The sequence below is a fragment of the Ornithorhynchus anatinus genome, chromosome 8, assembly GCF_004115215.2.
Source record: "Ornithorhynchus anatinus isolate Pmale09 chromosome 8, mOrnAna1.pri.v4, whole genome shotgun sequence".
NCBI classification, from domain to species: domain Eukaryota; kingdom Metazoa; phylum Chordata; class Mammalia; order Monotremata; family Ornithorhynchidae; genus Ornithorhynchus; species Ornithorhynchus anatinus.
Window position 1 is genome coordinate 43,462,159 of NC_041735.1, and position 25,147 is coordinate 43,487,305.

The 25,147-nt window shown below is 46.6% G+C and overlaps 1 protein-coding gene across 1 annotated transcript in view; it reads left to right on the plus strand.

The window, feature by feature from the left end:
• Positions 1-871: 871 nt before the first annotated feature.
• The window catches only part of KAT2B (lysine acetyltransferase 2B), a 62,686-nt gene continuing 38,410 nt past the window's right edge, over positions 872-25,147 (plus strand). Inside the window, exons 1-2 of the mRNA XM_029070400.1 lie at positions 872-1,279; positions 22,622-22,748. Coding sequence (XP_028926233.1) covers positions 1,067-1,279; positions 22,622-22,748 — 340 coding nt within the window. The 5' untranslated portion in view covers positions 872-1,066. The remainder of the gene's footprint in view (positions 1,280-22,621; positions 22,749-25,147) is intronic.

A 25,147-nucleotide genomic window follows, 5' to 3' on the forward strand; every position in this document is an offset into this window, starting at 1 on the left:
AAAAAAAGTAGCGATACGTACGGTGGGTGAAAATAACGCGCACCCTAGATTAATAAAAATAATACGTACCGTGGGAGAAAACAGGCGCAGCCTGGATTTAAAAAAAAATACGTACCGTGGGAGAAAACAGGCGCAGCCTAGATGAAAAAGAAATAGTAATACGTCCCGTGGGGGATAAAATGCGCACCCTAGATTAATAAAAATAATACGTACCGTGGGAGAAAACAGGCGCAGCCTGGATGAAAAAAAAATACGTACCGTGGGAGAAAACAGGCGCAGCCTAGATAAAAAAAATACGTACCGGTGGGTGAAAACAGGCGCAGCCTAGATGAAAAAGAAATAGTAATACTTCCCGTGGGGGATAAAATGCGCACCCTAGATTAATAAAAATAATACGTACCGTGGGAGAAAACAGGCGCAGCCTGGATTTAAAAAAAAATACGTACCGTGGGAGAAAACAGGCGCAGCCTAGATGAAAAAGAAATAGTAATACGTCCCGCGGGGGATAAAATGCGCACCCTAGATTAAAAAAAAATAAAATACGTAGCACGGGTGGAAAAAACCCGGCGAGATGAAAAAGGCAATGAGGAGGCCCCGGGGGTGGAGCAGAAGAAGGGGAGGGGGAAGGGGGGCGGGACCAAGGGGCGGCGGGGGCAGGACCGGCCGGGCCGGGGCGGGGCAGGGCAGGACCGCGCCGCGCCGCGAGGGGGCGCGCAGGTGCCTCCGCAGCCGCCCCGCCTCCCGCTCGCCCCCTGGCGGAGACGCCGCCCGGCACCCCCCCCCCTCCCTCCCGCCGCCGCCGCCTCCCCGGCCAAAAAGGACCGGCCGCCGAGCGGCCCCGCACCCGGGCGTCCCGCACCCGTCCGCATGAAGCCCCGCACCCGCGGAGCAGCCCGAGCGACGTAGAGGCGGCCCCCGCTGCACAAGGGCCGGGCTCCCGCCGGCCCCTCCCTCCGGAGGGCGCAGCCGCCGCCGGCCCGGGAGGAGGAGGAGGAGCGGGGAGCTGCGGGAGGCACGGGAGCGGCCTCCTCCTGCTGCTCCTGCCCCTCCCGTGGTGCGGGGCGGCATGGCCGAGCCTGGCGGGGCCGGCCCCGGGGCTCCCCCGAGCTCCCCGGCCGCGGGGGGCTCGTCCTCCTCCTCCTCCTCCTCCTCCTCCGCCGCCCCGGAGGGCCCGGGAGGCGGGGCCGGCTCGGCCCGCATCGCCGCCAAGAAGGCGCAGCTCCGCTCCGCGCCCCGGCCCAAGAAGCTGCAGAAACTCGGCGTCTACTCCGCCTGCAAGGTAGGACCTCCGTCCGGGACGAGGGGACGGAAGGCCCGGGGGGGGGAAGGAGGTGCGAGGGGCCGAGGGGGGTCGGGGGGGCCTGCAGGAGGGCGTCTGCGTGCTGCAGCCGTGTCTCCCTACGTGCATGGAGCCCTGCAGGCCTGTGTGGACGCCTGTGCATACCTGTCTGTAGCACTGTTTGCTTGTATGCATGTGGCTAGGCGTGCATGGATGCGTGTATGTGTCTGTGCCTACCTGCGTGCGTGCACATCTGCAGGCATGCACGCACATAAGCGTCTGTGCCTACCTGCGTGCCTGCATAGCTGCCTGTCTGCGTCTCGGCCTACCTGCGTGCATGCATAGCTGCATGCCTGCGTGCGTGCATGGCTGCGTCTATGCCTGCTTGCGTGTATGCGCGTGTGCCTGCTTGCATGTATGCATTGCGTGCACGTATGCGTCGGTGCACACCTGCGTGCATGCGTGTGTGCCTACCTGCATGTATGTATGCGTGCCTGCATGCGTCTGTGCACACCTGCGGGTATGTATGCGTCCATGTGTGCGCGCGTGTGTGTGTGTGTGTCCGTGCAGGCGTGTATGTATGCGTGTGTCCGTACCTGCACGTATGTATGTGTGTGTGTGTGTAGACGCCTGTGCGTACCTGCATGTCTGTATGCGTGCATGTATGTATGCATCCACCTCATCCAAGGGGAAAGGAAGAACTGCCCCTACCCTGACCTCCCCCTCTTTAAAGTGGACATGCAAAATATCTATTTTCCGTCTGGTAGTTATTTATTAGCCGATCGGTTTCGTTAAACGAGGTGTACGTCCCCCGGATTCTCTGTCGATCGTGACGATGTGGTCCTGTTTTCGTTTCGTTCTGTTATCTGCCCGGGTGTCTCTCTCTCTCTCTCTCTCCCCGTTGCCGAATTGGACCTTCCAAGCGGTCGGTACGGTGCTCAGCACACAGTCAACGCTCAGTAAATACGACTGAAATGAAGTGGGCCGGCCCGGGGGGGCGGGGACCCGAGGAGGGAGGTAGGTGATGACCTCCCCCCCCTCCCCCCCCCAGGTGGAGGAACTCCAGTTTTCCCGCTGAGGATGATAGCATTCGACGGTGGTATTTGCTGAGCGCCCACTTGGGCCCAGGCCCTGCACTGAGCGCTTGGGATGCGGACAAGGAGACGGAGTGGGACCCGGCCCCCTCCCCCCCCGTGGGGCTCAGGGTCTCCCTCCCCGTCTTAGGGCCAAGGAGTGGAGTGTCCTGCCCCGAGGTCACACGGCGGACAGGTGGCGGAGGCGGGATTAGAACCCAGGACCCTTTGGAGCGAGGGGGGCCCAGCTGCCCGGCCGCGCCCCGTCTGGGGTGGCGGATTTGGGGACGGATGGGTCCCCCTTTCCGGCGAGCCCCCGCCGCCCCCTCCTCCCCCGCCTCCTCCTCCCCCCGGCCGCCCTCCGGCTCGTCGACGTCGGCGGCCCCCGCCGCCCGTCCCGAGCGGGGGGAGGGGAGGAGGGGAGACCTGTCGGGGGACCGTCCGCGGCGACTGACCCCGTCCGTCCCCCCTCTGTCCGTCCATCTGTCCCCCCGGTCCCCGTCCAGCCATCCCCCGTCCTTCCCCTCGTTGTCCGTCCATTTTTTCCCCCTGACCCCGTCCGTCCCCCTGCTGTCCGTCCGTCTGTCCCCCCCTCCACCGTCCATCCATCCCCCCTCTGTCCGTCCATCTGTCTCCCCAGCCCCCGTCCTTTCCCCCTCTGTCCATCCTTTCCCCCCCCCCCCCCGACTTCCGTCCGTCCCCACACCGTCCATCCATCTGTCCCCCCAGCCCCTGTCCGTCCATCCCCTTTCCTTCCCCCAGCTGTCCGTCCATTTTTTCCCCCTGACTCCCATCCGTCCCCCCGCTGTCCGTCCATCTGTCCCTCCCAACCCCCTCGGTCCGTCCCCCGTCCTTCCCCCCACTGTCCATCCCCCCGCTGTCCGTCCGTCCCTCCCGGCGGCTCCGGCCCTTGTTTTGACAGAATGACAGCTTAGAGGAGGCGGGGACTCCGGGCTCCTTGCTTCTGTGGCTTCTGGCGGAACAGGAAAAAAAAAAAAGCCAAATCTCCATCCCCCCACCATGGTTGCACCAGCCCCTCGCCCATCCAGTCACAACAGTTTATTGAGCACTCACCGCGTGCGGAGCACTGTACTGAGCTCTTGGGGGAGCGGCCACCGCTACAACGGACGGACGCCTCCCCTGGTCCCTCCCAGGAGCTCACGGGGCAGGGCCTCCAGGACCGATCATCCTCGGCCGAAGGCCCCGGGCTGGGCCGCGGTTTTGGTGACGGGCCGGCCGGCCTTGAGCTTTCAGAACCGCAGAGCAGAAACCCCAGAAATGCCACTTGAGAAGCTGCGCGGCCCCGTGGGTCGAGCGTCGGCCTGGGAGGCAGAAGGACCTGGGTCTGGTTCAGTCCCCGCCGCTTGTCTGCTGTGTGACCTTGGACGAGTCACTTCACTTCCCCGCGCCTCGGTTACTTCAACTCTAAAATGGGGAGGGCCTCGGTTACTTCAGCTCTAAAATGGGGATTAAGACTGGGATCCCCATGGTGGGACACGGCCTGTGTCCAACCTGATTACCTTATATCTTCCCCAGCGCTTAGAACAGCGCCTGGCACACAGTAAGCCCTTAATAAATCCCATAAAAATGCACTTGATAAGGGGTTCCCGCTATTGCCCTTAAATACTATTTAAGTTTTAATGTTGGCAGTACTAAGTGCATGGTAGTTCCAGTATATCCCCGAAGAAAACGAGCAAATAGGTTAGGAATTATACACGTGGAGCGGAAAGAAAGGATCCTAGAAGGCACATGGTTTTTAAAAACTACATAAAAGTGAATAGGAAATTAAATCTATATACAAGAAATGACCTCCGTAATCTAGCCTTAGCACTTCTTGAGTTATTGACTGTGCACGGTTTAATGAGTGTTAAGATGGGCCCTTTCTTTGGAAACTACCCAACAAGCTTGCACGCCGTCTTAGTTTTCCGCCACTGCTTTTACGTGCCGTACATTCACCGCAGCTACTCCTCCGGGGCTGCTAGCTGTAACTCCCGTTCTATTGCTTGAGTACCTAGGACTCCTAGAAATTGCCCTGAAATGGAAATAATTTCAGTAGTTTCTTATCTTCAAAGTGCTGAATACTTTATTGCTTTTGTTCGGTTTTTCTTTTGTCAGTTTTACATCATCGGCTTTTGGAAACAAGTGAAATCAGTGTGGTATAATAAACACAAGGAAAAGTAGAAATTTCCTTTTCTGTGGCATGCCTAAAGAAATGTGCGCATCCCCAAGCACATTCGACATGGCTTGGCTTTTTCTCTAAGACATTCGTTCCCTCCTCTAGTGTGTTCCTGCTGGCAAAGGACAGAAGGGAGTGGATTAAAATCTTTCCTTCATAAGGCTTGGAGGAGAGAAAAGAGGGAGAGGGACTGAAAATGATGAGGCAGCCTGTGAAGGACATTTCAAAGAGAAACGGAGCTCTCGGAGAGCACTAGACTAGGGAACGGGCCAGGGTGGCCCTCTTCCTGTCTCAGAAGCAAAGCAAAACCTGTGGAATTGTTCTTTAGTGTGAAGATAATGCCGCTGCTGACGGTGAGATGGAGATTGCCTCCATCATCGTGTCATTTCTTGCTCACTGTCGGCTCACTGCATCTATAAAAATAGAGTAATGCGCCTTTCTGGCCCTTTGTACTTTTCGTGTTGCTGCTTGTGTTTTTCTTTCTTTTACTTTTCGTTTTTGATTTTCCTAAATGGGCGAGGGCATTGTGGTGACTGCTGCTGTTGTGGTCTCGGAAACAGCCTGTGTTCTGTGACCGCAGCCTTCACCCTTTCTTCCTAACAGCACCTTCCACTGTGTGCTGCTGACTACAGGGGAGCTTTGTGCAAGACTGTGGATGCTTCAGGGAGAGCCATCACCCCTGCTATGAAAATGACAGCAAGCGCATACCCCCCTTCCCTTCTTGGTGACTACTTTCTGCTTAAAGCAAATACTCCTGGCCATTGGCTTCCCAGGCACTCCATCAACTCCGTCCTTATCCACCCAGTTCTCCCACGACCATCCTAGCTTGCACTCTGCATTCCCCTCAAGCTGACCTACTCATCATGCCTCATTCTCTTCTCTTCCGCCTCTCATCCCTTGCGCTCGACCTTCCTCTTACCTGCTGAAAGTTCATCCCCTTTCAAATCCACCACGCCTTAGCCCTCCCCATCTTCGGAGCCTTTCTGAAATCACATTCCCTCCAGGACGCTTTTGCCAACTGATTTTTCTTGTCCCTCGTTCGTATCTCCGAACGACTTCGGCGTTTCTGGATCCGCTATGAAATTATGCACTCCCATTCACCTGGGACACTTAAGCATTTCTTCATCTACATATCCACTTTTCTTCTTTTTGTAAATTGCTTTGTTTCCGTCTCCACCATCCCCGCTCTGCCCCCTGACTGAGCTCTTAGAGGGTAGGGGACTGGATCTTATAGTCCATTTAACTACCTTAAAATCTAACCGAAGCCCTCGTGAAAACCCCAGTGGAGAACTCAAGAAAAGAAGGTTTGGGGCCCAAATTAAAAGCCCCTCTGATTCACTTCATTAGGTAAGCCCGGACCCACTCTTGGGAGGGGATTGCTGTACTTTGTCTACGGTAAACCTGGCTCCTGAAACGATCCAGATCACACCTGTTGGAAAGTCATTAAGAATATGTGACTATTAGAGAAGTCCTCAATCGAGTGAAAATAAAAATGCCTCTATTATGTCTGCATTAGCAAGGTTTCCTTTTTCATTGCATTAAGTGCAGGCTGATATTGGGCATTGGTTTTGCTCATTTCCCATTACCTCCTGCCCCACTGTCCCCTGAACAAGTGTGGCCTTCCCCTTGTAAACCGTAAGCTCCTTCTGGGCAGGGTTCGTGTCCAGCAACTCTGTTGTATTATACTTTCCCAGGTACTTGTTCAATAAAATCCATTGAGGATGATGACTCCCGGGGTCCCGGTGCAGCCAGGGGCGGGAAGAGGTGGCGAATGCAAGGTTTTCAGGACCCTGGATATCCATTCGGGCCGATTTAGGGTCAGTCAGGAAGCCCACCTCCTAGCAACGTTGTCCTGGAAGGGAATCCGAGTTGTTTACGTCTTGCTGAAGTACGATGACAGATGTGAGGTCCAGAGCCAGCTCTGCTGCCAGTCGTCTTCAAGGGACTCGGCAAATGGCAGCATCACCATCCAGAAAGGCCTGGTTTTTACATGGAATCATCCTGGCTAGACACAGTAAACACACCACTGAGGCAAACAGTACTAGACTGTGGAAAATACCAATTACCAATCCCCCTTTCATTGGGTTGCAAAGGAGGCTGGAACCACAGTAGTCATTAAATAGCAGGTGGGATCTGCTCAGACTCTTTGCAAAGCTGTCACACCTTTCATTCCTTGTTTGCATAATCTGAAATTATTAAATGCTGAAATTTTTAGATTAAAGAGAACACATTATCAGGGCATTGTAATTGGGGTGTGTTTATTTCTGGAAAGGGATACTTTTATTAAGAACAATGATAATAAAAACTAATGGTGTATTTAAGCGCCTACCCTGGGCCAAGCACTCTACTGGGCACTGGGGTAGATATACAATAGGCAGTTGAGACACAGTCCTTGTCTTACATGGAGCTGACAGTCTAAGTAGAAGGGTGAACAGGTACTGAATGCCCATTTTGCAGTTGAAGAAATTTAGGTACAGAAGTTTTTCTTGTTTTTGTTTTTTTAATGGTATCTGTTAAACCCTTACTGTGGACCAGGAACTGTACTAAGCGCTAAAGTAGATACAAGCTAATCAGGTGGGACACGGTCCCTGTCCCAAATGGGGCTCGCCGTCTCAATTCCCCGTTTTACAGATGAAGTGACGGAGGCACATGGTAGATAAGGGACTTGTCTAAGGTCACGCAGCAGATGAGTGGCAGAGCCAGAATTAGAAGCCAGGTTCTCTGACTCCCAACCCACTAGGGAGTCTCTTTCTACTAGGCCACACTTCTTCTCTAGTGAGATACTTATACCTGATGAAAATGTTCTAGAACTGGAGCAAAGCAACTAGCTGTGGTAACCAGTCATATCCTTAGTGCCTCTGGGTGTTTTTACCGCCCCGTGGTAGGGCCGTAGCTACTTTCTTGGCAGGTGCGTGTAGAGAAGCGTGATCCTCTGTAGAGAAGCGTGATCCTCTGTGTTGTGAGTTTCCCTGCGAGAGTGACAATTTCCCTGTCCCATCTGGGAGAGTCACGACGGAAGCACAGAGCCTGGTTCATTTCAAGACAGTTGAGCCACGCTGGTGAACCTTGGTGTAAGGTATGAGAACGGCCATGTCACTTTGTCAGTTCTCTCAAGTGCTTAGTCCAGTGCTCTGCACACAGTAAATAATAAATAGCCCTGATTTAAGTGCTCAATAAATAGCCCTGATTGATGGAGCCTCCTGTAACGTGGGTGCTACGTTCTCGTTGCACCTCATGTTAAGGAAAACTTACGTTGTACTTCCATCTTGGTCGAAGCCATGTTCGTGCCCAGAGTCATTTCTTCCGATAGCACACTGCATTCTATTCAGAGAGGCGAGAATTGTGAGAGGCGGTTCCCTAATTCGCCAGCAACACACAGAGAAAATGAGGGTTATGGGAGAACTGACTAGTTGCATTTGTTTTCTTAGAGCAGTTAAATGTTAATTGCTTTGTAAAATATTTTGGGATTTAAGAAATGAATACACAGTGCCTCCGTTGGAAAACAACATAACAAAAAACTCTCCCAAGTGGAGTTGTTTCCAGGTAAAGCAGCAAAAAAAAAAACCCCAAACCAAAAACAGAAAAGTAATTAATTTGCAAGGAACAATGAAACTGTGTTAGGGAAAACTGCTCCATCAGTTCAGCACTTCAAATGCATGGAACTCTTCACCTCTAAAATCCCAAGATTGAAATGTAGATGTTTTGGGAACTGAGGAGGTATTTTAGTAGGGGCCTGTGCATCAGTCATGTCATAACAGTAAAACACACTGGAGATATAGTCCCGAGTGAATGCTATACTATACTATATGTCTACTTACTTGGACTAGAACCATTATGGTCCAACTTACCATTATGGTCCAACTTGCCTTGTGATGCAAGGAAAGGGCTTCATGGACCAAGGTGAATCATGCGGGTAGATTTGAAGGGTGGAATGGAGGTACCTAGGATAGTCTGTTCGCTGCTCTCCGGCTTACCGCTTCCCGTCCTCTCCACTCTCCTGTATCTCTTCAGCTCCTCTGCCTCTGGCCTACCCAGAGTGAAGCAGATTCTGATAGTGCGATCTGTAATGGAAAGGGGAAGGTGGGTCAGACAGAAACATCAGTCCAACTACAGTCATTTGGCAATTACAGGTCATTAGTGTTCACCAGTAACTGCTTTTCCAGTCGTCATGGTAAGTCAATAAACACTCTTGTTTTTAACCCCATAGCTGTTATTAAATTCCAGGTTTCTGTTCACATCAAGCCTGGAGCAATGAATAGTAGGATCAGCTACCTTCCCAAATGTCCTGAAGTGGTGGTAACACCTTGAGTTGCTGGACATTTGTCACAGATGCAAATGAAAATTCCCTGTGACTCTTTAGACAGTAGAGCCAATGTAGTTGTTATCTGAAACGTCAGACCATTGCTGCGTCAGGCTATGGCAACCACCACCCATGGCAAACTGGGGGAGAATCCATTAGTGGCATATGCTTGCCTCCTGTGGAAAAATCAATCAATCAAATGATGGTATTTATTGAGCACATACTGTGTGCGGAGACCTGTACAGAGCTCTTGAGAAAGTACTATACAAGAGGGTTGGTAGACATGTTCCCCATCCACAACGAGCTTGGAGTATAGAGGGGAAATGCGTTGTCTTTCAGCAGCTTCTGTTTTTCTGTATGCTTCCTGATCCTAAACTGAATCATAAATGACTTTTTGACATTTTTGATATTGCTTTGATATGTCTTAATGGATTAAAGGATTACAGTGCAGAGCACTGTACTAAGCTCTTGCAAGAGTACAATAAAACAGAGTGGGTAGACTCGTTCCCTGCCCACGATGAGCTCATATTGTAGAGGGGGAGACAGACATTAATAGAAATAGATAATTTATAGCGTCTCATTTATAGATATGTATATGAGTGTCGTGGGGTTGAGGGTGGGGCGAATATCAAATACTGAAGTCGCGGATCCAAGTGCATAGACGGAGCAGAAGGGAGAAGGAGCTGGGAGAAAGAGGGCTTAATCAGGGAAGGCCTCTTGGAGGAGATGTGACCTTAACGAATCTTCCATTCCTTCCAGTCGGATTAACTTCAATATACACCTCACCCTCGTTACCTCCATCTTGTTGCTTCCACAGCCCGGAAAAGCCTTTCTATCTTCTGCTAAATGGCTTCTTTTTCTTCCCTTAAAACATAGTTCAGATCACACCTCCAGTTGCAAAACTCAGTCTGGACTCACTACTATCGAAAACCTATGCAGCCATTTCTTCCAAAACACATGCATTTTGTATGCATTTTGGATAGAGTGGTTTTAGGAATTAGGGGACAGTCTTCCGTTAATGAGTGTGTATCCGAATAGAATACGATGCGGTGTTGGAAAAAACGGTTGTGTGCATGCCCACGGAACTGGTTACGGCACATACATACTATAGTGCCACGTTTCCTGAATAGAGCGGCGTCTGTCAGGAGAACCCTCGTGTTATAGGAAAACTGCGTATGTATAGTATCCCATGCATGTAGATGCATTTTTCGTCCATTTTTTTTCTCTTCCCATACCCTTTTTCCCTTTTTCCTCTCCCATGATAGCAAAATTTTTACAGCAAGAGCTGGGTAGCCCCTCTCAGTGCATACACCTTAGGTGCTCCATTCAGTAAATATCGATGACATGATGATGCCTAGATCAGTGAATAAGTATTCAAAAGGAAAAAGCCACCCTTTGGGGTTCCACGAAGTCACTCAAAAATCCACGCCTTGAAAACAAGTCTTTTGAAATTTTGGCCAACCAAGTTCCTTTAGGCCAAGTTGAAGGCCTTCTAAGTTATTAGGAATTCATTTCTCATGGAAATGGATTTGGTCCCCATTTTCATTCACTTGCTTTTATTTTTCTGAAATTAAATGTTAGTAATTAATGTTAGCGTGGCTCCGTGGAAAGAGCACGGGCTTTGGAGTCAGAGGTCATGGGTTCAAATTCTGGCTCAGCCGCTTGTCAGCTGTGTGACTTTAGCTAAGTCACTTCACTTCTCTGTGCCTCAGTTCCCTCATCTGTAAAATGGGGATGAAGACTGTGAGCCCCCCGTGGGACAACCCGATCACCTTGTATCCTCCCCAGGGCTTAGAACAGTTAAGCTCTTAACAAATGCCATCATTATTATTAGCAGCGTGGCTCAGTGGAAAGAGCACGGGCTTTGGAGTCAGAGGTCATGGGTTTGAATCCCGGCTCCGCCACTTGTCAGCTGCGTGACTGTGGGCAAGTCACTTCACTCCTCTGTGCCTCAGTTCCCTCATCTGTAAAATGGGGATGAAGACTGTGAGCCCCACGTGGGACAACCTGATTCCCTTGTGTCTACCCCAGCGCTTAGAACAGTGCTCTGCACATAGTAAGCGTTTAACAAATACCAACATCATTATTATTATAATGCTCATAGCAGGCTCACGGACTTGACTTTTCTCCATTGTACACATTAGATAGTTCTAGGCTTACCAAAGAGAATTCATAGTAACCGGCATCTTTTTTTGTGGTATTTGCTGAGGGCTTACTTGGCACATAGTAAGCACTTAACAAATACTATCATTGATGTCATTATTATTATGTGCCAGGTACTGTACTAAATGCAGGGGTAGATACAAATTAATCAAGTTAGACGCAGTCCCTGTCCCACATAAGGTCCTGAGAGTCAGAAGTTCGTGAGTTCTAATTCTGCCTCTGTCACTTGTCTGCTCTGTGAACTTGGGCATGTTATTTCACTTCCCTGGGTCTCAGTTTCCTGAACTGTAAAATGGAGATTGAGGCTGAGCCCCACGTGGGACAGGGACTGTGTCCAACCCGATTTGCTTGTATCCACCCCAGCATTTACTATAGTGCCTGGCACATAGTAAGCACTTAACAAATGCCACAATTATTATTATTATTATTATTATAAGGCTCACAATCTGAATCCTCATTTTACAGATAAGGTAACTCAGGCACAGAGAAGTTAAGAGGCTTGCCTAAGGTCACACAGCAGACAAGTGGCAGAGCTGGGGTTAGAACCCAAGTCCCTCTGACTTCCAGGCCCTTGCTCTATCTGCTATACCATGCCGCTTGTCCTCATACACTTAAGTGAGTAGGCTAGAATTAGAGAAACTCCCTTGGTATTGTTGACAGACAAAGCTGACAGAGGGTACTGAATAGTGGTCTGTATTTCATCAGCTGTACTTGTTTCATGCTTTTTCCCTTCCATCGATTTAAACTATCTGGCTAATAGAGCATTTTTCTCCTCTTTTGTTCTTCTTTTTGCAGAACTAAAATCTTCTAACTGAAGAGGCTCCTATTTTTATTTTTTATTTTACTTTTAAACTGGTATTTAGAACTTGGTGTGTCAGGCAAAAGCCAAATCACTCCATCCTCCCTCTACTGTGCATAAGGAGTCCACTTGAGTTCCCTGATGAGATTGGCAGAGAAAACATAAGCGTAAAATTTAGGAGGAATAATAATAATGAGGGTATTTGTTAAGCGTGCACTATGTGCCAGGCACTGTACGAAGTGCGGAATAATTGTGGCATTTGTTAAGCATTTACTATGTGTCGGGCACTGTAGTAAGCACTGGGGTGGATACAAGCAAATCAGGTTGGACGCAGTCCCTGTCTCACGTGGGGCTCACAGTCTCAAGCCCCGTTTTACAGATAAGGTAATTGAGGCCCAGGGAAAGTGAAGCGACTTGCTCAAGGTCACACACCAGACAAGTTGCAGAGTGAGGATTAGAACTCATGGCACTCTGGCTCCCAGGCCCGTGCTCTATCCACTGCGCCTTGCTGCTTCTCGTAAAACATAGTAAATTCACAGACCATCTGTAAAAATGACCTAAAATTGGTCTCCGTAAAAACTGTAAAATGGTTTCAGTGCCACAGATGCAGGTGGCTACCGCGCCGGGATGATGGCAGGAGGAATCGTGTCCTCGCTGCCCCGTGGCCCTGCGGCTTTCCTGCTGCACAGGTGCCTGGGGTGGTGCAAGGGAGTGTGTTGTGTGGGATGCAAGCAGTGGAAGGCAGGGAGGTGCATGCTGGAGACATTTTAAAGAGTGGAAGAGTGTGGTGGGGATGGGGAGTATCGGGAGGGAGAGGCAAGGGAAGGCTTTCTTGGCAGGCAGATCCACAAGCATTGACAAAAATTCACTTCATCAAGAAGTGATTTTCGCCATGCCCTCATGGAACCCCCTGCTTTGGCACCAAAAGTGAGGCGTATCCCTGGAATTGGTTTCCCTGCCCTCAAGGAGTTTACATACTCATGCTTGCCCATGTATCTTAATATCTTAGGTAGTTTGCTTTGAGTTTGAATCCTGCCTTTATTTCAGAGCTAAGTTATTTGAACCAGCTGCTTTTAGAAAGACTGATGGATAACCATATTTATTGAGTGCTTACTGTCTGCAGGGCACTGAACTAAGCGCTTGGGAGAGTACAAACAACAATTATAACAGACACATTCCCTGCCCACAACCATGAAATTTTAATGCAGCTAGTTACTTGAGGTTTCTTCTGTGCCATTTAAAAAGTTGGGTTATTGCATGGATAGAATCAATGAGGAAGTGAAGACTTTTTTTCCTAAGAGGATTTTCAGGCCCCATTTATAGATTTGTTTCTATAGATTTACCAAAGTGTGGATGAGAGAAACAGATCCAATATTTACCGATGGTTCTTTCTCGGATCATCTCTCTTTCTCATAGACATAATAGTCTCCTAAAACATTTTCGTCATCTGGGTCTCCACTGCCAGCATCTCTCAGACTTCTGTTTCCTTTTCCTAGGAGATTAATCTAGGAATTTCCAGTCTGACCTTTTTCACCTCCTTATTCCAAACCTCTTTAACTGCTTATTCTTTAATCTCTGGCTTCCAGATTGCAATCACTTTGTTCAGCGTTTACCTGTGATAGGTCTCTCGTCAACCCTACTAAGTTTTTACATTCTGACTGTCCCTTTTCCTGGACCTTGTGAATCAATCAATCAGTGGCACTTATGTGTGCAGAGCATTATACACAGTGCTTGAGACAATTCAAAACAATCTAGTTGGTAGACAAGCCCTGTCCAGAATGAGTCCTGACCCCATTGTGATTAAGCACTATTCCTCATCGTGGTTGAAATAGACCGGTGCCTTGCTTTTTCCTTTCCTTGTTCATTTTAGCCTAAACTTCTCATTTTTTAGGCCCTCAAGTCATCTCTGTGTAACAGTTGTGAGATGGAGTTGAGAGTTGGCTTTGAAGCTCCATGCCTAAGTGGGCTGTCAGGTTTTTTTTTTTCTTCTTCTCTTCATGGGGCTTTGTTATTTGCTGTAAGGCCAGCTCTTTCAGGAATGCTCTAGCTAATTAAGGTGAGATGGGAAAAAGTGTTTCAAAGAAAGAAAGCTTGAAAAGTAGTAAAAAGCTTGGTGGCCTTGATTTGAGGTTTTGAAAGTGGAGGAGAAAGAGTGACGGTTATTTCCAAAGGACACCGAACCCTGTCCTAGGAAAGGAGGAACCTGTCAGTTGTACCAATTTGGACTTTGACAAATACTAATATTTAGATGTCTTTGTCGCAGGGGCAATTATTACGGATTAAAATAAACCATCATGGTGAAGTTCTTTTTGGATAACTTAAAACTGATCCAGCTGACACTCAGCAGAAGACACCAGCTATCTCTTCCAGACATCAGTTAAGCCATTCAAGAGGGTGTATTATGGGTTCAGCTGAAAATATTTGTTCTATGAGGGCCCAGAAAGAGGGCTTACTAAGCTTCAAGAGGAATTTCTCTAGGGTCATTGCTCCACTGCTGACTCGACTTTTTTTTTTTTGCCTTCCAGCTTTACACTGCCTTTTCTGTTTATTTCGAAATGGTTTTAACAAAATAAACATCTGCTTTGAAAGTTCTGACTAAATCAAAAATTGCAACTCAGCCAGTTGAAGCAGGCCCACATTTAAGGGGAAATGCTACTCTTCAAACGTTTTGTGCTCTGAGCGTGGTTATTTTTAGGGTAGTTTGGTCAATTCTTATCACAGCTCTGGAAGGTTATTTATTAATCTGTGATACTAAGTATCTCTAAAGCTTTTAGATAAGTGGGTAGGAATTTAAGATTTTTGTTGCAACTACCAAGTCTTTCTAACTGAAGGAAATCTTTGCCTCTTCTTCTAAGTTTATTTGCAAGTTTGAGTTTTAATGAAAGAGAATACTTGTGCAACCAGATATGTAAAGAGAAAAGGCTTGAATTCCTAATCCCTTAAATGAAGGGTGTGGTGGGGTTGCTGAATTTAATGACTGCTTGTTTAGAATTCTCCTGGGTGACTTTTCTCCAGCTCACCCTGATTTTTATCTTGTTATTCCTTTTTTCCCCTCTTTCCCTTTTTGATTTCTTCCTTTTCTCCCATTTTAATGGGAAAGAAAAAACCAGAATGCATACACATTATCCTAGTGAGAGCTTGTGACACATCTCACAGTGTGCCACTGGAGCTGCTTTTTAAAGAAATGCCTTGAAGGATGGGAATGGAAATAGTTTACTTTGGAAGTGGAGCAGTGTTTCTGTGAACTCGCTTCTACTTGATTTGCATTCTGGTGCGGCTTGGAGTTTTTGAAATTGCCTTCTGTTTGAGGGTTAAGTCCCTTTCCCTTTTTCATTCCTTGGCTTCCAGGACTCTTTACAATTGGACAAAATAGTCTAGCACAGCTCTGAAAATGAGGAAAGCGATCTAAAATTCCATAATAGGAAGTGATTGTTAGTGTCATTGAAACTCATCTTCACGTGATGACTTATATGTACTAGTAGTAATAGTAAAACTGTGTGCAGAATATTGTACTAAGCACTGGGAAAGAGTATACAGGGCATACTCTTAGAGTATATATGCTATTAGACATGAACCCTGGCCCCGGGACGGTTTTCAGTTTATGAATATATGTAACATACATGCAGTGTGGTAACGGCGAACAAGTTTTTTTCCGGACAGATTTTTTCAAGTATCTATGTGAATGTAGATTAAGATTCCTTTCCAAAATACCTCCAGATCTACCCCACAAAGCACCTCCTCACCGTCCCTCGGTCTCGCCTATCCCGCCGTCGACCCCTGGGTCACGTCCTCCCGCGGTCCTGGAACGCCCTCCCTCCTCACCTCTGCCAAACTGATTCTCTTTCCCTCTTCAAAACCCTACTTAAAAATCACCTCCTCCAAGAGGCGTTCCCAGACTGAGCTCCTCTTCCCCCTCTACCCCCTCTGCCATCCCCCCTTTACCTCTCCGCAGCTAAAGCCTCATTTTCCCCTTTTCCCTCTGCTCCTCCACCTCTCCCTTCCCATCCCCACAGCACTGTACTCGTCCGCTCGACTGTATATATTTTCGTTACCCTATTTATTTTGTTAATGAATTGTACATCGCCTTGATTCTATTTAGTTGCCATTGTTTTTACGAGATGTTCTTCCCCTTGACGCTGTTTATTGCCATTGTTCTTGTCTGTCCGTCTCCCCCGATTAGACCGTAAGCCCGTCAAACGGCAGGGACTGTCTCTATCTGTTGCCGACTTGTTCATCCCAAGCGCTTAGTACAGTGCTCTGCACATAGTAAGCGCTCAATAAATACTATTGAATGTGAATGCAATGTCCTATTTGCAGGTTGTCAGAAATAAAGGACAATCTCCGGTGACCCTCCCTCAGCTCTCTGAGGTCACATGGGGGACTTTGATTTTTATGGTCCCATTACTAGTGCTGACCCAACTCCCAGGCATCAAGCAATCATATTCATTGAGCGCATTCTGTATGCAGAGCACTGTACTAAGCACTTGGGAGAGTAAAATGTGCAGAGCACTGTCCTAAGCACTTGGGAGAGTACATTATTCTCCCCCACCCCTTCAAATTCTTATTGAAGGTACATCTCCTCCAAGAGGCCTTCCCAGACTAAGCCCCACTTTTCCTCATCTCCCACTCCCTCCTGTGTCACCCTGACTTGCTCCCTTTGATCTTCCCCCCCTCTGAGCCCCACAGCACTCAGGTACATATCTGTAACTTTATTTATTTGTCTTGATGTCTGTCTCCCCCCCTCTAGACTGTAAGCTCGTTATGGGCAGGGATTGTCACCGTTTACTGTTGTATTGTACGTTCCCAAGCGCTTAGTACAGGGCCCTGCACACAACGAGCACTCAATAAATACGATTGTGTGAATGAATGAATGAATGAATGAATGAACCGAGTTGGTAGACATGTTCCCTGCCCATAATGTCAAGAAACTTGCCGCCTCATGCATCTTTGTCTTTCCTTTTGGATAAAATATATTGTATTTAATTCTGATAGGAGGTAGGACCTGGTGCAGGAAGTTTAGAAGAGAACCACTCTGAAATATTGATCATAGTAAAGTGAAATTTAGCATTCTTGCTTGGAAGGGAAGGTCAAGAGAGACCAGAACAAATATCTAATATTGTAGGAAAAAAAAAACTTTGATAAAATGGGGGTTTGGGGAAAAAACTGAAAAGGGCAGTTGAAAAAGTCTCACGAGAAACCTGAAGGAGTGTGTAAAGCACAAGTACAGTGTGTTACGGAACAAAAGAAAAACAAGCGATCCAGTAAGAAACCTTGCATGAGTAGTTAGCAAAGAAAAGGATCATTAGAGGAGAAAAGGCTTCCTTTAAGAAATCAGTCTAGTGAGGAGGCCAGGAAAGCCAGTAATGAGTGTAAACTTATTGTGAGCAAGAGTACGTCAGTAATAATAATAGTAATTGTAGCATTTATTAAGCGCTTACTAGTTGCTAAGCACAGTACTAAGCGCTGGGGTAGATGAAAGATAATCAGGTCCTTCATGAGATTCATTGTCTAAGTAGGAAGGAGAATAGGTCTTGAATCCCCATTTTGCAGATGAGGGAGTTGAGGCATAGAGAAGTGAAGTGACTTGCCCAAAGTCACACAGCAGGTACGTGGCGGTGCTGGGTTTGGAACCTCGGTCCTCTGACTCCCAGGCACATGCATTATCCACTAGGTTTTGCTGCTGCTTTTCACTTGCTGGTTTTGTACTTCCTAAAGAGTACAATGCAATTGCCCCCAGTGGACACTCAATAAATGATATTACTGCTAACGTGTGGAATATCAGTTGCCATTGGGAAATTAGGAGTGTCAGAAATAAGTATAAGGAGAACTATGCAGGGAATGCCAAGCTGATGATAAAGAGGTTCTTTTGACTATATCGAAAAACAGGAAGTTACCTTGGAAAATATTGGAGCTACTTGATGACTGTAGAGTAAGAGGAACTGTGGGGGGTGAAATGGAGATAGCAAGCATTCTTAAATTAGATCTATACCAGGAAAGATGTTGGGTTGTTTTTCACAGTAGTCAAGTCAGAGTAATTGGATCAAATTGTGATGGGCAGACAAGATATTGTAGGTCAAAGCAGTTTGGCCTAGTGGCAGGAACATGGGCCCAGGCCTGGGAGTCAGAAGGACCTGGGTTCTAATCCTGACTCCTCCACCTGTCTGCTGTGTGACCTTGGGCGAGTCATGTCTATTCTCTGGGCCTCAAATTACCTCATGTGAAAAATGGGGATTAAGACTGTGAGCCCTCTGTGGGACAGGGACTGTGTCCAAACCGATTATCTTGTGTCTGCCCCAATGCTTAGTACAGTGCTTGCCACATTGTAAGCATTTAACAGATACCATAGTTATTATTATTATTGCTATTAAACAAATGACCAGGATCAGATAGATGATTACCGCCCAGTATTGCGAGATAATTTAGCAAAAGTATGGATTTTTTGTTAAGAGTGCAAATAACCTGGTTCCAAAGGGCGACAGTAACACCTGTCTGTAAAAATGATTTTAGAGGAGTTTTGCATTGGTCAGGGTCACTTATACCTGAAAAACTAATAGAATCTATAATTACCCTCTGGAACAAATGAGTTCTTAAAAAACTAAACCCATTGGGGAAAGGACAGTGTGGTTTCTGAAAAAGGAAGTCACATCTCTGTACTCTGCTGGAGTTTTTAGAAGGGGTTAATATGCAAATAGTAGAGAAAAATCAGTGGTCATCCTACGTATAGAAATTTCAAAAGGCATTCAAGAAGGGTTCCTCACCAAAGGCTTTAAAAAAACACTCAGCTATTTTGGGATTGGAAGGAATGTGCTGTCGTGGCTAGGAAATTGGCTAAAAGACAAATGGGAGCTTTTGTGCCACTCTTGGAGACAGAACACTGGACTGGATGAACCACTGGTGTTACATAAGGCATTTCTTTATATTTTTACCAGGACCTCAGATGAGTGATTCAGAGAAGGAAGGAGAATTTAAGGAGGACCTTAAATAAAATCTTCAGTGGTTCCTTCATTCTTTTCAAGTTGCCTGTGGAACTGCCGATACTTGTAAACATTGCCCGTTGGAGGCAGAGGACAGTCCCCAGTTCATCTGCATTTTTGTGGAGATCAGGCCAGGACAAGGACTAATATTTGATCTGTCCATGCACTGCTGTCATTTATATAGGCAAAAATATAAAATGTGAGTTGGTCTCAACACCCTGGTGATGCAGACAATCCAGACCTGTCTCAATTGGAAGGGCCTTTCACATATTCACAGCCGCCTCTGAAGTTCTGGAGCTGAACCAACGCCAAGAAAGGATTATTTTTTTAAATGGTGTTTGTAAAAGTGCTTACTGTGTATCAAGCACAGTTCTAAGAGCTGGAGTAGATACAAATTAATTCAGGGAGAGAGAGAGAAACAAACCCAAGAGATAAGATCCCAAGAAACAGGGAGGGGCCCCTTTTTGTTCTCTGCTTTTTATCCATAAGGGAAATAGAGGGATCTAGAGCTGAAGAGAAGTCATGTAGAGAGAGGTAAGTAGTTTATAAAAATAGCTCTGTTATATTGTACCCTTCCAAGCCTTAGTACCTTGCTCTGCACACAGTAAGCACTCAATAAATGATTGATTAATTGCTGTGGAAGAAGCCAGATCTCCAGTTTAGCAAGAAAAAGTAAAAGCCTTAGGGGAAGACATTCCTTTTTGTAACAGAATCTCTTTTGTGTGTGTTCCTCCCTCTAGTAGTACACCACCGTTATCTATTGTAAGCATGTATAGTCTTTCCTGCTATCGTATTGTGGCAAGAATGACTATGCTAACTGCTGTTTAAGTTTTCTTATGGATGCTATAATTACCTTTCTTTACTTAACTAAATAACTTTTACCTTTATCTCAGTACAGTGCTCTGCACAAAGTGCTCAGTAAATACCATTGATTGATTAATTGCAAGAGGGGACATCTTTAGGTCTGTATTGAGGGAACTCATCCACATTTGGATTGGAGCTTTACTGAACATGGGGAATCAGTGGTATTTAATGAGTGCTTACTGTGTGCAGAGCACTGTACTGAGCTCTTGGGAAATGCAATATAAGGTGAAGAGCTAGAATTCAGAATGCCCCTCCATAAACACACTGTTAGCAGCCCCGGCTTAGAGGAGGCCTGGATAGCAAACCCCAAAGAATTCTTGTACTTTTGAGGGGCTTTTATTAAAGACACGGGATGACGATAGCTATCTGTCTCTAAAATCTCAGGGTTCATTAACTGGAAACTGTCCAGCCAGAGGAGAAGGCTAGGTTTCTTGGGATTTCTCTTGGAAACACTGACAGTTTGGGTCCCATCAGTTGAAGGTGATAGCAAGTCTTGGCCCAGAGCTGGTGGAGTCTTTGGGACGAGGTTTTGTGTTCTGATGTGCTACAAGGGGCAGAGAAGGGGAGCTCTATTAATAATAATAATAATGTTGGTATTTGTTAAGCGCTTACTATGTGCAGAGCACTGTTCTAAGCGCTGGGGTAGATACAGGGTCATCAGGTTGTCCCATGTGAGGCTCACAGTTAATCCCCATTTTACAGAGGAGGTAACTGAGGCACAGAGAAGTTAAGTGACTTGCCCACAGTCACAAAGTTGACAAGTGGCAGAGCCAGGATTCGAACTCATGACCTCTGACTCCCAAGCCCGGGCTCTTTCCACTGAGCCGCGCTGCTTCTGAACTGTCTCTCGTAAGGACAGCAGGAGGCCATAATGGGCAGCCGTTTTGAGCCTCAAAAGCCAGGTAGACCATCACCATCTGCAGGCCCGGGCCTCCTTTTCCTTTCATCCGTCTTCTGGGGTTGAACCTGTCCCAGAAGACATGGCCTCTTGTCTCACCCAGAGTCTGAGGGTTACAGCGAGACACTGATTTTTTCAAGTAAACAGAGGTTAGGCTCGTTGGTAATATCTTAAAGTTCAGCCAGCAGAATTCCTATTATTATGTGTCTGTTTCCCTTATTAGAATGTAAGCTCCCTATGGACAGGGATTGAGTGTCTTGCATCCACTCTACCAAATGCTTAGCGAAGTGCAGTAAACAGGCACAATCCCTGCCCTTGAGAAACTTAGCCTTCGGGTTCTTCAGTTTCGATTCCTCTGAAGAGCTACTTTTGGTTCTGTTGTCTGCTCACAGATAATGTACCTGCTAATGTGTGCAGAAAAGGAAATCTGTCTTGCCCTTCAAAAACTGGGTCAGCTACTAAATGAGGAAATGTTTCTAATTGCACTACCTGTTGGAGTTTTGAATTTGAGTCATTATCTGCTTGACTTCTACCCTAAAATCAGTCTTGAAACCCTAATGTAGAATCAAGACCTCCGACTTCACACAGAAACACAAACCTAAGGGGAGAGTGGGATTCCCTGGGTTCATGTAAATGTAATTGTTATATAAAGGATATGGAAGGAATGGTACATTTTATCAGCTGAGTTTTTTCTAGCACTATTAATTGCAAAGCATTTTTTATTAATACTTCATAGCTGCGGATTTTCATGTTGTCTTGTGAGTAATCTTGATTATATATCCAGAGTTGATTTCCATGTGTGTGTGTGTGTGTCTGTCCATCTGTCTCCGATTGGGACTCTCCAAGGAATTTTTTTTACTATGCCATGCGTGGGTGATAGATGGTGGTTGTGAAGTAATGTATATGAAACACGCTAGGCTGTCACAACCCAGGTTAGCTGGTTTAGGGCCTCTCTTGGGGAATCCTGGATAGATTAGGGGCACAGAGAAATGGTGTCCCCAGTCCTTCCAGGGGATTTTTCAACTGCTAAGACAGATTTTCCCTGAGGGAAACCACTTACTGCAAAGCATGAAGAAGCTGGATTTAACCTGAAAGCACTGGGACTCCAACATTTTCAGGCTGGCTGGTGGACTTGCCCTGTGGGCTGCTGGCCGGAGGGCTGTAGGTGACATTATCAGGTAGCTACTCGGCACCAGCTAGGAACGTTTTGGAGGACTTTTGCTCCCCAAACTTCCTTCTCTTTTCACTGTCCTCCCTGACCCTCCTCCTTCCCTGTGCCCGCCCCTAAGCATTCATCCTGGGATTTCCCAATAATGATTTCAGAGCCAGCCTGCCCCAGAACTCTCAAGATGAGAAGAAACTGGTAAGGAAGCTGTTATCACTTTCCTGACCTTCCTGGACCATTCTTGAGCACTGGGGAACTTGGCCTGGCCAAAACAGGGTCATAGACTTGGGGATTGCAATTCTGAATAAACACCAGCTCCTGCAAGAGTTTGCATGGTGGGTCAACAGCTTGAATATTGGGGTTCCCTAGGCAAAAGGTGGCTCTGTCCTCTCCAGCCACCCACCCTCACCAACTCCTTGCCCTGTTCTGTTGACCAATTGGTTTCTCCACCTTCCTCTTCTCCCTGATTCAGGAAGGGCAGTAAGACTTAAATTTTGGGTAATTTTTTTGTGTGGTTACAAGAGCCCAAGCTCTGCTGAGTGTGGCAGAGCGGGCCCTGTGGGTCTGGCGCGTTGCCTCGGAGACCCCGGGAAATGTCTGAAATGGACGTCTTTGGATTCTGCCCTGCCTGGAAGCTGGCGTCAGGGCCAGCGACAGCAAAGGGCTTAAAGCTGTCGTGTGAAGGCGGTTTGATGTATTTCTGAGCTGACGTGTGCTGATTGCCGGGGATTATTGGAGTCAGCAAAAACTCCCCCCTTTGTCCACAGTGCTGTTTGGTTTTTTTCTTGGACATTTACTAAAAGAAAATAAAGTCAACGCGTTTTCTATCTTACATTTACATTACTGTTAATGCTGTGCCAAGTGATGAATGAAGCCATGGCTGTCTGAGACATAAGCGCCCCATTCTCTCTTTTGGTTATATATTTTCAGGCTGAAGAATCTTGTAAATGTAATGGCTGGAAAAACCCCAACCCCCCTCCTACTCCTCCCAGGGCAGACCTGCAGCAGACAATTGTCAATCTTACCGAATCATGTCGAAGTTGCAGTCATGCACTAGGTAAGTGATGAAATCTTCATTGGATGTGTTACATCCATACGTGAGTAAATTACACTAATACAATTAAGTATTCGTTGTGAAAGAACTTAATACCATTTCCTTTTTGAGCATTGAAATCATTTACTTGTTGCATTTCACCATTTTGCTGTGAAACATTTATGTGGAGTTAAATGCTGATGTTTTCATTCAACCTCTCTCTTTTCTTGATCCTTTAACCATTGCAGAGCAGATCTGAGTCCAGACCTCCCTAAGTCTTCAAAGAGATCACTATATTCTCATTATTTTAGTGGGGTTGCCAAGGAAGATGAGAAAATAAGATAAAAATTGCAACCTGTAACTTTTTTGGAGTCTTTTGGAACACTTAGCAGCAGTGTTTCTTATTTCTTTGTTGCACTCCTTTGAGCCTTCTAATTCCATATTCAATTTCTAGCAAGGTTTTTTTTGTCTTCATATTGCTTTATATGTTCACATTTCTTCTTCTAGCATGCTGAGACACGCCTATCATTGCATGTGACTTGAGCATTATCATTTGTGCAAGATGGAACTTTTCATAGACAGATAGCTGTGTGGCAGAGGCCATCCAGCTGTTGCTCAGCATTAATTACTGAGTGCAAAGAGGGAAAAAAAACAAAACAGTGAATTACCCTGGAGGATGGGGATTATGGGGACCTTTTTTCCCCCCCGGTAAATTTCACAAAACTTTTTTGAATTACTTCAAATCAGAATTAGAGGCATTGTGGCTTAGTGGAAAGAGTACAGGACTAAGAGTGAGGAGACTTGGGTTCTAATCCCAGCTCTGACAAATGTTAGCTGTGTAGCTGTGGGCAAGCACTCAACTACTCTGTGCCTCAGTTTCCTCATATGTAAAAGTGGGGCTAAGGTACATGTTCTCCCTCCCTCTCAGACCGTGGCCCCATATATGACAGGGATGATAATATAATAATAATGATGATGGTATTTGTCAAGCACTTACTCTGTGCCAGGCACTGTACTAAGTGCTGGGGTGGATACAGGCAAATTGAGTTGGACACTGTCCCTGTCCTACGTGACTCACAGTCACAATCCCCATTTTACAGATGAGGAAACTGAGGCCCAGGGAAGTGAAATGACTTGCCCAAGGTCACACAGCAGACAAGGGGCAGAGCCAGGATTAGAACCCATGACCTTCTGACTCCTAGTCCCATGCTTTATCCATTACACCTGCTGCTGTATCTACTTCAGTTTAATATTACAATTGTTATTGCTATACTATTATTGTTACTATTCATCAATTTCCTTGATCAGTGATATGGAGCACTTCCCATGTGCAGAGCCCTATACTAAGCACTTAAGTGAGTACAGTGCAACATAGTTGAGAGACACAATTCTTGCCCTCAGAGAGCTTACAGTTTTCCTTCTCAATCAGTCTGTCAATCAATGGTCTTTATTGTGCACTTACTGTGTGGAGAGAACTGTATTAAGTGCTTAGAAGAGTCAGTACACCAGAGTTGGTAAACATGCTCACAGTCTAGACGGAGAGGCAGATATTAGTCTAAATAAATCATTTATAATACATAGATACATACACAAGTGCTGGTTTTGATGGTGAGGGAAATATCAAATGTCCAAAGGTCACAGATCCAGGTGGGTAGAAGATGCAGAAAGGAGGAGGAGCTGGGGAAAAGAGGGCTTAATTGAGGAAGGTTTCCCCCAAGAGTTACTTTAAAAACACGCTAGTTGGAATAATCTCCCAGTGAATGCCAGTCGGGTAGAAGCTGATTTTGCAATGTCCACTGTCCCAGAGTTTTTACGTTCTTTTGTCAGAGTTCAGCAGTAGGTTAAATTAGTTCAGTGATTGTTTTTCTCTTCTCTGTTCTTTTTGGAGGGTGTTTTTTTGCTGGCAGTTGTTATGGTGGCCCATAGTATTGCATCATGTAAACCTCACTAATTAGGAGTTTTGTTCCCTTGAGACTTGTTATAGACTTCTGAGATTGTTAAACTACTGACCAGATTGAGGAGTTGGAGATTTGTTGGACATGAATTAAGGGCTGAACTTTTGTAAAACATCCCCTTTTGTTCTCCATCAACACACATCTCATATTAGAGAACTCATTAGCTCCTGTGGCTTCAATTACCATCTTTACGTGGATGATTCCCAGATTTCCCATCTCCAGCCCTGTCCTCACTTCTCCTCTGTAGTCGTGCATTTCTCTTGCCATCAGCACATCCCTACGTGGATCCCCCATAGACACCTCTCTGTGGGCAGGGAATGTGTCTGTTTATTGTTGTGTTGTACTCTCAAGTGCGTTGTACGAAGCTCTCAATAAATACAGTTGAATAAACACCTCAAACTAAACGTGTCCAAAACAGAACTCATCTTCTCACCCAAATCTTGTCTTTCCTATCACTGTTGACAGCAC